The sequence below is a fragment of the Strix aluco genome, chromosome Z (genome assembly GCF_031877795.1).
Source record: "Strix aluco isolate bStrAlu1 chromosome Z, bStrAlu1.hap1, whole genome shotgun sequence".
In the NCBI taxonomy this organism is placed as follows: Eukaryota; Metazoa; Chordata; class Aves; order Strigiformes; family Strigidae; genus Strix; species Strix aluco.
Genome location: NC_133971.1, coordinates 54238064 through 54254804, shown reverse-complemented (window position 1 = coordinate 54254804; position 16741 = coordinate 54238064). Strand labels below are relative to the sequence as shown.

The following is a 16741-nucleotide window of genomic DNA, read 5'->3' as shown; positions in this document are numbered from 1 at the left end:
AAAGATTAATATGGTCAGAAAAATAAGGAAGAGATGAATAGCCAGTAACAGGAAAAACTACTGGAAGTGACTTAATGGCAGAAGTGAAAAGAGATAACCAACTAGATCAGTAATACATAAAGAAACCGTTAAAAGAGTTACTGACTTTTTAGATTGAAAAAGATCTCTGGAGGTCATCTAGTCAAACTCACAACAGGGTCAGCTTAGATCACTTTGCTAAGGACCATGTCCAGATGAGTTCTGCATATTCAAGGATGGAGATTTCAGTCTTTCTGTTAGCAGTCTAAGTACAGTTAGCAGTACAGATAAAGAGAAGACACCACATCTTTCTTCTTTTTTATTTGCAAGATTAAAGGTTTCACGAAAAAATAGAAACTTACAAATTGTGTGAATAGTTTTAATGCACTCATAAAAAGACAGTAAATGAAAGATGACTAAGATTCTGTACTATATCTGCAATATAATCCATTGGCTTTATTCTGAAAATATTGTTGCCATTTTAGAGTAAATAAAAAGCCTAGCATTACACATGTTCACATGTATTTACCATTTATTTAAAGCAAAAACTTTACCATATATTTTTTCCAGAGAAATTAGTTCATCCCCATTTTGAAAAGTCTAATAAGAAAACATTCAACACCCTCACTGGAATTACTGTGAGCTGATGTTTCTGTTGTAAAAAATTATGCTATGGAAATCAACAAACAGTTTTACAGAGAGTTATACAGCCATACTAAACAAGCTTCTAGATTATGCTGCATTAGACTTCCTGGATTAGCAAAACATTCTGACAATAATGGCAACTCTTCAGCTGAAGCTTAAGCATTTCATACTCTGGATTAAAATGCTGTAACCTTTGAAAAACAAATATCCAGTGTTACACACCTGAAAACATTCCTAACCAAATGGTAATACTCTAAAGGTTAATCCAACTTCAAATTGAAGCTGCAACGTCTGTATTTTCACTATCCCCTGGTCAAATTTAACTCCACAGAATGCAATGTGACACACAGAAAATTAATCTTTTTACGTATTTACTCTGGGTATTTTCTTGCATACACTGTATTACAAAGCATCTGATCCTACAAAATGATACCCACAATGGGACTCGTGTTTAGATGGCCTTCTTGAAGTAAGCACTATTTGCATTGTAAGATCTGTTGTAAAATAGCAACCACACAGGAAATGAGAGTAATCCTGTTACTGGCTTATACCCATTCATCTGAATTTCCCAATTCATCAACATAACAGCACAGTCAGAGGAGACAAGTTAACTTAAAAAAAAAAAAGTAATTTTTTCAATCAAATATTTAAACACTGTTAAGTTATTTCTGATAGTTGGTGATTCCATTACTGTATGACTTCTGAAGTGGGAACTGGGTATCAGTGTTAGGTTAAGCACTGTTAACTCACTTATAAAAATGGCAAGGTGTAAAGATTTGGAAATCTCTAAAGCATCGCCAATCCTAAACAAAACAAAACGAAAGAAGTTATCAATTCTGTTGAGTGATAGCAAGAAAAGAAGTAAGATTGTCTATTAAATATCCATTCTGTCATAATCATAATTTAATCAGATTTCTGTTTAAGATAATGACTTGTGTAATTATAAAAATGTTTAAAAGAAAATCACAATTCTTTGTAGTTTTTATTACTGTGCATCTTACAACCCTGGGGTAGCTTTAGTAAATAATAAGCATCAAGTTCAGCTCCCAGTTTCAACACAGGCATCTGTTGATCAATTCCACTGGTGCTAGCACTGAGTTCCCATTTACAAATCAAAGGAAACACACACGACCAAGGCAAAGTAAACAGAGGAAAATGAGCTTAACATCTTCTATAACTCAAACTATCCAGAGAACTAGTAGGAATCCACTTCAAGAAATCTGCCAAAGGCTTTTATATCTTTTATGCAAGCAAAAACACAATGCATTTCTAAAGTTTTGCTTCAATATTAGTTGTACAGTACATTAAAGTCAGTGTACAGCTTTTGCCATTTTACTGTAACCTCTGTAAACTCATAATTATATTGCATCATATGAAAGGTTGTGAACCCTCTGCAATCCCCATTAGATCTACTGAATACAGCAGAGTGGAACTGTCATGTTGGTGTAGGAGGTTAAGAGGCAGTAGACATATTGGGTGTCCAGCCCATTTGATAAGCTCGTTCCAATGTCCTCTTGCAATCCTGTAGTACAGTACTGAAGGTTATATGTGGATACTGCTGCACTAGCTGCTCCACTGTGGCTTCATTCACCTGTGATAGAAGAAAAGAATCCATCATGTGCAAAAAGTGAATAAAAAGGGCAACATTATGCAAGCTAAATGAATGATTGAACTTTGGACTCCCGGGAGGACTTGCAGCATTGGGCTTTTCACTGATGCTGTTAGTTTGGGTGCTTTTATCACAAAACAAATATACAGAATGTAAGGTTCTCTTAGCGAATAAAAAACCTCCCACACCTTGATTTTATTGCAGAGGGAGAAATTTTATATAACATGTTTGATTATTTGTGATTGAAAGCCAACAGGAAAGACAATTTGAAAACACCTTTGTTTAGAAAACTGCCACAATGTTTAACAATCTATTAAACTATTTTCTTTCCATGCTTGACTATACGCTGGCCACTCATAGAGCCCCAAACCTAGTTATTCAAAGAAAAGCCATCCTGTTTAAAAAAGTGTGCCCAGAGTTAACAGATTTCTATCTTGAAATAGAAGCATATTTATTTAAACTCACTCAAGAAGACATAGGTTTCAAATGTAGGATTTTCTTGGCTTTGGAAAATGAAAATTGATTACATCTATTAATTAACTTTTACACATACTAAGTAGTCACTCCACAATTAACCTTACTGAAATGAACTTGTGCTGTATGGTAGCTATCAATGTGGTTGCAATGAAAAATAAGATATAACATGACTAAACATGAGGAAAAGAATGCAAACTATTCTATATTGCAGGTAGATTAATTTATCAATTTACCAATTACCAACATAGGTCAACTTTTGCAAAGGTTAGAAGTCCTGCATGTTTTCACACACATCAGCGGTAGAAGTTTTTATTTTAGCCTTCTGGTGTGAGGCTAACACCGCACAAAGAATTTTGTGGGCAGAAATGGTGGGACCAATAATTAAAACACACAAGACTGTCAGGTCTGGGATGTCCCTCCTAAATCTTAAGACATCAAAGGTAGCACCTTTATTCTTGATTAGACAAGGCAACCAGACGAGCCTAGCTAACCTAACACCTTTACAATTGCAGCGCTGTGAGGGGATTAATTTGTCAATTATTTTTAAGGTGATTGCAGCTCGTATCACAGAGTAGACAACTTTCTTCAGCCTTTAGATAAATAAAAGATTAACCTAAGAACCATAACTTCTAGGTACCTCTCTCTGAAATCTTTGCTGAACGCTTGGGCATTTTAAAATGCATTGATACTACATGTAAATACTGAACCAGCTAAATCAGTAGGATGTACAACTGATATCATCGTTTGCTTTTTTCCCCAACAGTGTTTAACATTCAAGGCCAAAAGTAAAACACTAGACTTAAAATGTTTATTATCATTACAAAGATCCATCTTGGGAATAGTATTTTAAAGCACAGTGACCATAGTATCTAATATATATATATAATATATATATAGTATCTAATAATATTTTTGTCCTTAAAAGATAACAAGGAGTACATCCTTCTGAACAGTGATTGCATCCAATGACAAGGATAAATGAAAGGTTTAATATCCAGTTCTTCTACTTTGATAACAGAAACAATCAATCTTCATTGTAAGTTTCATCTAGCCAAAACTGACTTGGATAGAAAACTGTTTTAACTTCCCTTCATAGCAAAAACTGCACTCTTTTGGCAAATTACTGTTACAGTAACATCTTCCAGTGCTGAAGAACAAGAAGTGACTTTAATAAATCAAAATGAAATCAAAGATAGCATAAGTCCTCCAAAATATTTGATATTTATAGCTGAATACTGTAGAGCAACACTTCACAGAAATATTGCTTGGAAGGGAAGAATCCCCTAAAGTAGCAGTATTTGCTACTTTCTGCCTATTCAAAAATAGTTGAAAGCCTCTTTTTGTTAGATCTATGGTGCAGAGAGCCATGGCAGAATCTATCATACTACCATGAACTTCTCAATGCTTAACTCAGCCACAATGAAGATGCTTACCACAGACAGCTGTTCATTCTGCTCTTTCTTAATGGGAAACATAAAAAGAGATGTTTATCTACTAGGTATCTACAAATATTACTAGTAGATAGAGTTTATTATGATTTGACACATACCTGTTGGGCTTTATTTGTTAGAATAGCATGGATATTATGGCTTTAGAGCCAATATGATAAGCAGATTTTATGTTACAGGTAACAAATAATATGGCAAATTTGTTACAAAGATGATGTTCAAACACAGGAAAATAGGTAATAATCTTTTCTGCATTTTACCTGGAGTGTTAAATGAACATTTCAAATCATTAGTTTGATCCTAGACAATAACTTGAGTGGTATTAAACAGCAAAATAATGACAAATCCTTTGTACATATTTGGAACCATAAGAGTTACAGAAAGAAATTACTTTGAGCTTAAAAAATTGAGTTTACTCTCATCATAGAGGAAAAAATTATCCTACCAAGCTTCATGATAAATGATCAACTATATATAGTAACTTTTAGTTACGTGTAAATATTTTTAAACCTAAGAAAGTAACAGCAATTAGTTAAAAATTATGCTGGACAAAATAAATTCAGTGTAAAATTATACAACAGAAGAGGGAAAAAGGATCCTATTTGGCAGTAGGACAACCTACATGGTTGGATGAGAAACAAATGTGGACAGTTAAGCCACAAATGATCCCCTATCAGAAGATTTTGAAAGTTTTTTTTTTACCATGAGAAAAGTCAGGTCAAACACTAAAACACTGCAAAACTTTTAGCATTTAAAACTTTCTGTAGTATTAGAACTAAAACTGCATTACCTAGAAGGTAGGAAAAGAAAGAAATCAAAATTTTGTTCTTTGTTAATGAATAAGTAATATCTAAGTCAACTCCCTTAGTATCCTTGTCATCAGCTCCCCTAATGGTAGGATTAAGATGGAAAGAAGTTTTATGCCGAACCATTAGAACACAAGCTTCTGTCTCTTTAAGATGCAGTCTGGCTTGTGATAAAACAAAACTGCTGAATGCCATTCTCAAAATAAATTCATTACACAAACAGAGCAATTTTCTCTTCTGAGCTTGAACAGTCTTGTTCAATGAATGAAAACTAAAAATCTTTACTTCTTAATATACTTTAAAGTGTGGTATTTTTCTTCCATAGAACTTTCATTAATCTTCATCTTTTGACTTGTCAAGAGGAAGACTACTGTCTGAAGATAAACTAGTTAGATTATCTAATACATAATCATTCATTTGCATTTGAATAGCCCTTCAATTATGTTTTAACACACAATGAAATAATGCAGTCCTTATCATTAAGAGTCAAAGTAATAGGTTTGCGTGAATCCTAGTCATCAAACAGAAAAAAGAAAACAACAAAGATTGGTTTGAAACTTTTTTCTTCCTGAAATAAAAATTTATTCCAGGCCAAAGAACAGATTCAAAAAAACAAAGGAGAAGATGGGTTACAGAAACTGGCAGGACCAAGTGATATCATCTCCTTTTAACTCAATTAGAGCCGTTACCTAGAAGTCACAATTTTGAATCCTTTTTGCTTAGAGACCTCTGCACACACATTGCCTATTTCTCAGCAGAATATACTTGATTTTGTGACAAATGTTATCTGGGGTGGAACTTCCTTAACTTCTTCTTCTGATGATAGTGTGGTTGTGCAGAGAGTATTTAATTATTATCTGCACTAGAGAAAAAGAATACTTCTTCATGTGATAATTAGGAATCCATCTAGGAAATAAGAACAGGATTATCCATCTAGTCCATATGAAGTGGAAGAACATTCACAAAAGGGTTTTGGGAGTGCTTCCTTGGAGGACTTTAACCTCACTCTGATAGGTATGTGCATAACATGGGTGAAATACCAAGAGAAATGGCAAATCAGTGTTCAAAACTCTTCCTCTACTTTAGATAAAATTATCTACCTACAACCCCTCCAGTCTGTAAATACTTTTCTCAGAATAAACTAACTGGCATTTATGAGCTAATTTTTCAGGTTCAGGATAAACTACAGCTTTCAATTAATAAGCTACTCACAGGAAAATATTCACTCAGATTTTTGATCCAGTATGCTAGACTTACTCATCTGGTCTGATTGCCAGTACTTACTGATTGGTACATTGCTTATATCCAACACAGACCACCACAAGTAATTTATTTTATGCCATCTTTCACAAGTTCTCATGGAAAATTCTAGTAACTGTTAAATAATTACTAGAAAATTTTTAGGTTTTGCTTTTAAATGTGTCATGTCATTTGACAGAATTCTAGTGATAATTTCAGCAGTGTTTTCTTTCATTTCTAGATTCTAAAATCAGGAATTGCTAAAAATATCAAATTATTCCAAAGGGCTAGGATCTACTTTTTCTTTACTTTTTGCTTCTATTATGTTCTAGGACAGATCTTACTAAATTCAAGGGAGTCAAGTTTTCCTAATGCTGTTAAGATAAATTAGGGATTACTATTGAAACCGTCAGTTGAACTAGACATTTCTTTTTAATGAGACAGATAGCTTCATTCACAAATAAGGAACAGAAACAGAGGTTTAAGGACTTTCCCTAAACAGGACTTTGCTACTTACTTTTCGTTAACTTGCCTTTAGTTGATATCATGTCCAGGAGATCTTCTCTTGCAATGGAATAGCAAGTAGCACATAAAGGGGCTCTGAAAAGCTTTGTTTTTAACTGAGAACTCCTTTACTATACTTCTAAGAAGAATTGTAAGACTGCCTACTGATCTCAAAAACGCCTCCTATAGGTGTATCAAGGGCAGTCTTAGAATGCAGTTCTGATTCTAAAGCTACTAAAATGTCCCCAGAATGTCTGTGTTGTGCATTTAGAGCAATATTGAAAAGGGAGAGTAGAGTCCTAACTTGTACTGCAAGTTTTATGCTGCTCTACACAGTGAAGAAGTATTCAGTGTTAATCTAAAAGGTTTCCTATGTAAGGAATGGCTTCAGGGTAACATCCAATTCATGTGATAATTGAAGAGAAAAAGTTATCTCCATTCCAAGTTAATTAACTGAAATCAACAAGCAGCAATATAATTAAAAAAACCCAAGCCCCTGAACCTAGGCTCACATGCAAAACCCCAGACTTGCAAAACTGGATTAGTGCAAAGATGCAGTCTTGCTTATGCTCCTCAGTGGTTCATAACATCACACAGAGATGGGCTGCTGAAATAATTTTTGTATAGTATCTAACCTAGCCCTTGGAACAGGCTAGCTGATTTTGGAGAGTGCTGACATCACAGGCACTCTCCTTCTGAGGACAATACAGGTAGGTATCTTCAGTTATGCAACTTTATAGGCCAGTCGTTAATAGAAAATAACAGATCAAGTTATAATACAGTTAGTCTGTAGTATCAGCACAGAAAGGCATTAATAATATACAAAACTGCTAGCTTAATTTTAGAATCTAGTACTGGTAAAGAATTTTAGCGAAATGTTAGCAAGTGAGATGTAACATTCACACCAAAAGATTTTGAAGATTGTCATACAGACGATGTTTGATAATAAAGGTTAACAGGGCGCAAGTATTATCACTATATTTTAAAATATGAAGAATCACAAAAACAACTTTACACAAAAGAAATGCAAATTGATTTGTTCCAAAAGGGGTTTCTTATCATGTTATTGACAATTTTGCTTATGGACTGGTACTGCAGCATTAGGGGTATGGAAATTTGTGTGCCTTTCTGTCTCGGTATACTTAGAGTAGTATTACATGAAAGCCAAATTTGTATCTAGTGGGCAAAGAAATGACTCTATGGTCATTATGTGTATCCATAATGATGGATTTTGGACACATTTTATATTCCAATTTCTCTAATGTTTTAACAATAAAATCCAAAATATACACACTTGGAGTTATCAAGAAACACGTTTTCATATACACTTTCTCTTCTCTAAGCTGTAGTTTTGCTTTCTCAAGTCAGTGTCTTATAAAACCTGCACTTTGTTTGATTTTTTTTTCTGCTAATAGTTGAATGAATTATATTCTCAGGTGGCCCAATTATAACTGTTGCCTGTAGCCATAACAAAATTAAAGATTTCTGGAAACGTTTTGTGTGAAGTGCACTTGATCAGCTAAGGCAGACATATTCCACAGAGTTTCAGTGACTGCCCTCATGCCCAGGGGCAGAACCTTTGTTTAGGACTTTAATAAAATAACAGCACTACCAATATTAGCACAATATCCTATAGTCCAAAAAAACTCCCTTATGATTTCAGCAAAGAATGTGTTTTGACTTAATGGATGCTGTTACAAAAAAAACCCCCAAACATGCACGCACATACAAACAGTGTATTTGTGGACTCATAAACAATGAAATTGGCAAGTACAGTCTGATATACTAGTATTATAATGACATTCAATAACTTAATTGTGTTAAATCTTAGCAATTAATTTCCCACTTATATTTGGAAAAGGGGAAAGAGCAGAAAAAACAGGAATATCTGTAATCTTTTCTGCCATCTGAAGTGAAATAAATGGAATACCCAAACTTTCTAATATTCAGTGGTAGCCCTTCTGGAAGGATTTCAGAAAATGTAACAAAGTTGCTTGTGGATCTTTTATAGTTCTTTGCTTAGATCTCAATAAAAAGGTAGAATCCTAGAGGGATGAAATTAATTGTTGTGGTTGTTTACACAGGTGAATGCTACTGACTCAAACTGCCAGTCCCTGAACATTTGCTGCAGTCACTGTATTACTTCAAACTAACAAAACAATCCATTTCAGGTCTCTGTGAGTTTGCATAGTTTTCTAGCAGACCCATCATTTCAGGGCTTGCTGTCCTAATCGTTACTGCCAACACAATATTGAATATTAAAGTTGTATAAGTGATAAAGTTTTAATTCACAATTCTCTTTGCTTATTGTGAGGGTTTATTTTTCTATTAAATCAGAGAAACAATTCTAAAGGAACCTTTTAGTTTGGCTGGTTGGTTGGTTTGCTAATCCTGTTCATTTCAATTAGCTGAACTCCACGTATAAAAGATTTCAAGGTAAAAGTATTACCAGTATCATAAGCATTTCAAATTTATGATGAAACTCCTGTGCATTGCTTTGTTCCTACTTACAAAAATTGCAGTTAATAAAGACCCATGTGCAGTGAAATGACAGTGTTTATTTACACAGTGCTAATTATTCTTTCAGATTACTTTTTGCCTGTTGAATTAATGGCATTGAATATTTTCCTTTGTATTCTGCTACATTAACAATAATTTGAGGACATTATTGTAATACTTGTCAAAATGACAGTGTGTAAAATTAACAGAAAAATCATTCTCAAAAGTTGCCAGCTAGCAAAAATGACTGGAAGTCCCGGGGGTCAATGCTTCTAAAATATTTCTCCCTCTTTTTTTTGGATCATAAAAATGCTGACTGCTTCACATTACATATTTCCTTAATAGCTGGCCTTATCCTGATTTTGAACCACTGATCAGTACCTGAGAGTATATCTTTCTATTACGGTATGATGTGTTCAGGTGGTTGCTTTTTAAAACAAGGACAGACTCATTAACTCAGGAAGATTCCATCTTCAGCCTACTGCCATGGATTTATTGCTGAACTATCAGCCTGGAAGATAAAAATCTTTTGGTAAAGAAACAGTTAAACTAGAAGTACAAAAAGTTCAATTTGTGTAAAGAATTCTTTTTTATATTTTAGCAGATGCTTTCATTCACACACGTAATGGATCTGTTATCCTAGTTAGCTAGGGAAAAAAAAAGTATTGTTCAGTCTTTTAAAATTGTTGTATTGAAAATCAAAGTGAAATAAAAGCTACTTTTCTTTTGTTGTGGGTTAGCAAGGATAACTGTAGGTTCCTTCTAATTGGATTCACAGATTTTATGAATCTAAAATCTTCATTATTCATGAAGAGATGTATCAATCACAGCTCCTACATTATACATATAAAACTTTTAAAAATATAGCGTATCCTTTTTAATATGCAGCAATGTAACTTGAACAAATTATAGTGATTTATGAGAAAATAAGTGCTATAGAATTTTTCTTAAAGGGAAGGACTGGATATTTTCAGTCCTCTTCAATATCACAAAACCATAACTTCAAATCTCAAAATGAATTCCTTAAAATATAAAAGAAGAAATGGTAGCAATTTGTCAGTTTTTTTGATCAGGCTAATGACAGCATTTTCTGAAGGTGGAAGGCAAATTGCTGTGATAATTATATTAAAACAAGTCATGGTTCTGTACTCTGTGTTCTACTGTTGATTAGTAACAGATTAGCTCAAAAACGTATTTGAAATTTAAAGACATATCTCTAGAACTTAAGATCTTATATCTTTTTTACTAACTTACTTCAGTTACAGACTATCTGTGTAAATTAAAAGTTTGTGGATGAAGGGTAAAAATGTTTCCAGTCATGCTTACTAATATATATATGTATATTAAATGGAAATTTTTTTTTGCCCTGAGTTGATGTTTTTCACAAGCTGGTACTTCCTCATATGCAACAGGAGATGCATTCCAGTTATGCTAATGATTTGCAGTTTGCACAGGATATATATTTACAAATATTTCTGAATCAGATTTTATAGAAGGACAACGTGATAAATTATTTTAAAAATCTACTGATTTTCTAAAACTCTTCTTCTTACTTAAGATGCAAATGATCTCTTAACAGACCATTTTTATTTTTAGGGGTCATCTATATTCCTCTCTCTCTGTGGTAATATAAAAGAGTTTGTCTTTTTGTCAGTTATACTGACCATCAATTTCTGTGTTCTGACATCTCAGTAAAACTATAACAGGAAATACATGCTACAATTAATCTGAGAAAGTCATCTGAAATAAGCTATATGGTTTAGAAGTATTTTCATAAAAAGCAACCTGAATTTCTCAAAAAAGAAAAAAAAAAAAAAGAGAAAGCAAGAAATAAAGGCCATGATGATTTATTAACTTATGTGTATCCATTCACAGCCAACTCTGTCAGACTCCATTTCATTCACAGATAGCTGTGAATGTTGAATTTGCAGCCTCTGTTTTTCAGTGCCATTTTTCTGCATATTTTCCCAAGAAATTTCTCCTGCATTTACATCGTTAGCACTGCTGATAATCACCGCAAATAGCCCAGAGCTATAGGAAAAGGATCTTGAAATATGAAAATCTGTGTGAGAAAAGTGGCAAACTCCATAGGGAGATTATTCTGACACACTATTCAACCAGGCAAGCTATCAGCCAGAAAAACAGATCAAGTTTTTAGCCATTATTTCCTAGGTGATACCCAGCCATTTTCCACAAAGGTGAAGATTTCAAACTGCCATTATTTAAAGCTGTTTGGCTTGTTGTGAAAGCACAAAGAAGTGCTACAAATACATCTTTGAAATGAATTCCAGCAATAAATAGCATAGAGAACATCGCCCTCTTTCTCTGATTTATTTTGGAAATATGAAATACAAAATATTTAGAAATAATTAAGTAACTGTAATTAGTAAATATGATCTAGATCTGTTTAGAGGTAGGAATGTATAGAACTGTGTTCAGAAGAAGAAATTTGAAACATGTGGATTTGAATCTGTGAATCCGATGTAGGCATCATTTTGTGCCCTTAGGATGCAAGTATGGCTCTTAGGAATCCTAGAGTCAGTGTTTGTGGGAGAAAAGAAAGTACCCCATAACTGTCCACACCTCTCTCAAAGTATTTAAAGTATTTAAAGGAAAGGATGAATTATACTTTAAAATATATACTTTTTTAAGCTGTGATTAAAAAAATAGAGCTACAATTCAAATTTGGTTGAAGAACAGATAGCCATGTTCTCTTTCTGCTTTGGGGACTGAGATGAATTGAATATAATCCCTGGTTCTGGAGACAACTTTGTGCCTTCCTTGGTATTTACTGAGGTGACAAATCAGAGCTTCAGTTTACCCTGGCAGTACACAACCATCTATGTGTTCCCACACACCCATGTCAAGTCACAAAACATAACCTTGGGCTGCAGCCCACAACAGCACAGCACTCTGTGGTTTCGCTGCACAGACTCTGTGGTTTCGCTGCGTGGCCAGAGCATCAGGGAGAGGCAACACGAGGGAATGAAGCCTGGCTCACCACCCCTGGGAGTGGGGCACAGCACAAATGTAGGCAGTAACACCAGAATGCAAACCAGAAATAAGATGTCTTTTATGCCTTTTCCAATTACAAACCTCTAAAATGTCCTGCTTAGGCCTAAAATAGCTACTGATTTTATCTTACTGCTTTCAAAAGAAATGCAGACTCAGAATGACAACATTTCCTTTTTGTGAAACATATGACTTGTGCAGTCCCAACTGCTGTCAGGTGCCTGTACAGACCCACACATACATATACACACAAATACATATTTGCACACAGTTGATACCCGGTACTGTGAGAGAGATCAGAAGGGAGAAGGGTGCTAGCTGCTTCCAAGTATGAGTTAATGTTTGTGTGCAGGCAACTGGGGAATTTAATCGTCCAAAACATAAGTAGTTAAAAATATTTAGGGTCTACTTTCTGAATGCCCAAATACTTTTGGAAGTCTGGATTACAGTCTCTCAGAAGCCCATCTGAGAGAAAACTAATGCTATGTACTCACTGTACCTACGCTGTACAATGCAGGACCCTGTAGAGATCAATCTAGCATTGCCTGAGTTACTTATGGAAATGGAAGCAATAAGTTATACTACCACATCTATATGACAGTATCTCATGAGCCTTGCTGAGCGCCAATTTTCCTGGACAAGATGCTGTACTTTGGCAGTTAAGCCGCTATAAGGACTTATGCCCATGTGTCCACACTGCCCTGCACCTTTCCAGCAGTACCAGTTCATTCAGAGATCTCTCCAGGCCTCAGCCACCACTGCTAAGTATTGCAGGGAATGCCAAACTTGCCTAAGTTATGGACGTGCTAGGGAAAATTAGAAATAAAAGAAGAGACATTTGGTCAGTAACCTTGCCTCTAATATTTTTACATTGAAAAGAATATTTAGATTTTGTGTATCTAAGCATAAACATGTTTTCTAAACCAAAATTCTACTATGGATAGTTCTGAAAGACTTCCAGCATTTAATAATCTTTGACATCTTTCTGTATGTGATTTGTAAATAGTGATTACACTGCTATTTAGCAGCACTTAAATGTTGAAAAAATAGTGTTAAAATGCTTATTAGAAAACTTCCAACTTAAATATATGCCCTCATTATTATGATCTCATGGTAAAGTCAGCATTTTTTATGAGACTTCTCAATACAATGACATTTATTTTAAGGCAAAGATCATATTGCTCCTGTGGTGTGCATGTTAGATGGTAGGAAACATGATAGAAAGGTCATGGCAACAGCAGTTTGATGAAAAATGAATAATTTGATTATTTTCATGGTGTGGATCAATAATGCTCTGCATCTACTGAAGCACGCTGCCTGGAGGCACTCAGATAATCAATGGCATAAAACAGAGGCTGCCTTTACCCAGGCTTGCAGCCTCTCTGATCTTTCTTGGGAGGACCCTTGACGCCTCTAATTTATGTCAACTGCATATCAAAGAAATTCCAAAGAGCCTGGGTCATAAAGAGTATTTTAGTGGTAACCATTTGAAGTCTACTTACATATGTTCCTTATGTAACTGTGTTTAAGTACTTCCCCTCCAACGCCTGGGAATTCCTAGAAAGGAATAAACGCTGCCTGGTACTAGCATAACAGTCAGTACCTTAGAAAAGGAAGGCTGGTTAGAAGAGGCAAATGTTCTAACCCTCTCTTCACTGCAAGCTGACAACAGTCCAAAGACAAGAATTTCAGTCAACAGGGCATGTAAACAAGCCCTTCACCACCCAAGAATTCTCTTTAATGATGTGCCGGACATTGACATTTTTAATTTAATAGAGCAGACACTGGAAAAAATTCATTCTGTATGATATTGGGGAGATACAGTTGAAGACCTAATTTTATTCAGTAATTTCTCTGTTCATTTGCAATGGAAAAAGGGAGCTGGCATCTCCTAGCTGCCAAAAACTCTTAAGTCAAGGACACATACTTCATTTTGTCTGTGAAGCTATTTTTCCCATCAAGGCTTTGCAAGCAAGAAAATAATTGCCAGTGGCAGTCCCACTACTACAGTGTCTGCTGTAACAGCATTTACTCATTTCTTAACAAGTTTTAGCTACCATACTTTGAATACTTGTCTACATGCACACATGCAAGTGTGCACGCACACAAACATACATGTACACACTCACACACACTTGCAGGCACAGTCAACATTGCTTTTCTATGTTCCTTGAAGTTTTCTCAAAAAATATTTCTTTTTTCCTTTTAGCACTTGACTTGTATAGTACAAAAGATAGTGTATAATCCTTTGTAAAGAACTAGGAGAGTATTAACCAGCAGTTAGAGGAATACAGACTGTACTACATACAGTTTAACTGATGAGGTAGTAAAACTTGTTTTCAGCATCAAGATCGTAGATTTTCTATAGCAGCTGAAGATAGGCTAAAATTATTGCTTATTAGATCCTTGTTGATTGTTCAACATTAGCTAAATCCACAAAATAAATATATGTGTAAAATTGATCAGGTGATTCAGAGTCAGATCTAATTCCCAAGGTCAAGTAACTCTTTGGACATTCTCTAAGTACATAATTTTAGTACAATCCATCAGAGACTCACATGCTCTTTTTGTCTGCTAGCTCTTATAAAACACTAATGTTTAGGAGATTAAGCGGAGTCAGCTTTAACAGTCTCTTCCAAAGTGTTCAACCTCTACTCAAACAGTAAACTGTCTAAGACTGGGTTTGCAAAATGCTATTTCTAACTTTACAGCTGAACTGGAAATTATTATTCCTTGCAGGCTGAAATACTGAGTTTGTAACTGTCCTTTTGTAAAAGGATTCTGGGGCAGGAGTTAACAGGGCTTACTGACAGGGCTTTAAACTAGATATGAGGGGAGACGGGGAGATAACTGGGCCTGTTAGGAATAAGCTCAAGGGAAGCATGCCAAGGCTTGAAGGATGGTGGACTGGTGAGGCGTCTCCCTCTGGCATTTCATTTGAGGGAAGGGATAGATGTTTAGAAATCATGGAAGCTCTTGAGAAGGGTCCAGTAGGAAATGGGGCCCACACTCACAAAAAGGTGTTGGATTCATTAGCTCATCTCAAGTGCATCTATACCAATGCACGCAGTATGAGCAACAAACAGGGGGAGCTTGAAGCCATGATGCAGCACGAGAACTATGACATAGTAGCTATAACAGAAAGGTGGTGGGATGCCTCACACGACTGGAGAGCTGTAATCGATGGCTACAAGCTCTTCAGGAGGGATAGACAGGGAAGGAGAGGTGGTGGAGTGGCCCTGTATGTTAGAGAATGCTGTGAGAGCTCAGAAATCAAGTATAGTGATAACGGGGTTGAGTGTTTGGATTAGGTTAAGGGCCAATAAAGCAGATCTTGCTGTGGGAGTCTGCTATAGACCTCCCAACCAAAGCAGTGAGGTGGATGAAGCTTTCTATAAACAGTTGGGGGAAATCTCACGGTCACTTGCCGTTGTTCTTGTGGGGGACTTTAACCTCCCGGGTATCTGCTGGGATCACAGCACAGCAGAGAGGGAACAATCCAGGAGGTTCCTGGAATGTGTGGAGGATAACTTCCTCACACAGCTGGTGAGTGAGCCGACCAGGGAAGGTGCCCTCCTGGACCTGCTTCTTGTGAACAGGGAAGAGCTTGTGGGGGAAGTAAAGGTTGGAGGCCGTCTAGGGTGCAGTGATCATGAGATGATTGAGCTTTCGATCCTTGGAGAAACAAAGAGAGGGGTTAGTAAAACTGCCATCTTAGACTTCCGGAGGGCAAACTTTGACCTGTTCAAAAGACTGATTGACAAAATCCCTTGGGAGGCTGCCCTGCAGGATATGGGAGTCCAGGAAGGCTGGACATACTTCAAGAGAGAAGTCTTAAAGGCACAGGAGCAGGCTGTTCCCACGTGCCGAAAAACAAGCAGGCGGGGAAGGAGACCGGCCTGGCTAAACAGGGACCTTTGGCTGGATCTCAAGAACAAAAGGAGAATCTATTGCCTTTGGAAGAGGGGGCAGGTCTCTCATGAAGACCATAAAGATGTAGTGAAGTTAGGCAGGAAGAATATTAGGAGAGCCAAAGCTCAGGTAGAGCTCAACTTGGCAACAGCTGTTAAGCATAATAAAAAATGTTTCTATAAATTAATTAACAGCAAAAGGAGGATTAGGGAAAATCTCCCTCCTTTATTGGATGCAGAGGGAAACATGGTAACTAAGGATGAGGAAAAGGCTGAGGTGCTCAACGCCTACTTTGCCTCAGTCTTTAGCAGTGGAACTGGCTGTTCCCTGGACACCCAGCCTCATGAGCTGGGAGGTGGGGAGGGGAAGCAGATTGAGGTCAGCACAGTTGAAGAGGAGGTGGTCAGAGACCTGCTACACCACTTGGATGCCCACAAGTCTGTGGGACCAGATGGGTTACACCCAACGGTGCTGAAAGGGAGCACGAGAACTCCCAGATAACCAGATGGGTTACACCCAAGGAAGTTGGCAGATGTGCTCGTCAAGCCGCTTTCCATGATTTACCCGAAGTC

The 16741-nt window shown here is 36.2% G+C and overlaps 1 protein-coding gene across 3 annotated transcripts in view; it reads right to left on the bottom strand.

The window, feature by feature from the left end:
• Window positions 1–324: 324 nt before the first annotated feature.
• The window catches only part of FBXL17 (F-box and leucine rich repeat protein 17), a 311828-nt gene continuing 295411 nt past the window's right edge, over window positions 325–16741 (bottom strand). Inside the window, exons 9-10 of one of the 3 annotated variants that reach the window (XM_074811923.1) lie at window positions 13760–13814; window positions 2116–2254 (exon numbers count right to left, since the gene is read on the bottom strand). In XM_074811923.1, the coding sequence (XP_074668024.1) occupies window positions 2247–2254; window positions 13760–13814 (63 nt within the window). In that variant the 3' untranslated portion in view covers window positions 2116–2246. Of the gene's footprint in view, window positions 2255–13759; window positions 13815–16741 lie in introns of all 3 variants that reach the window. The other 2 variants (XM_074811922.1, XM_074811926.1) reach the window with 2 other exon arrangements.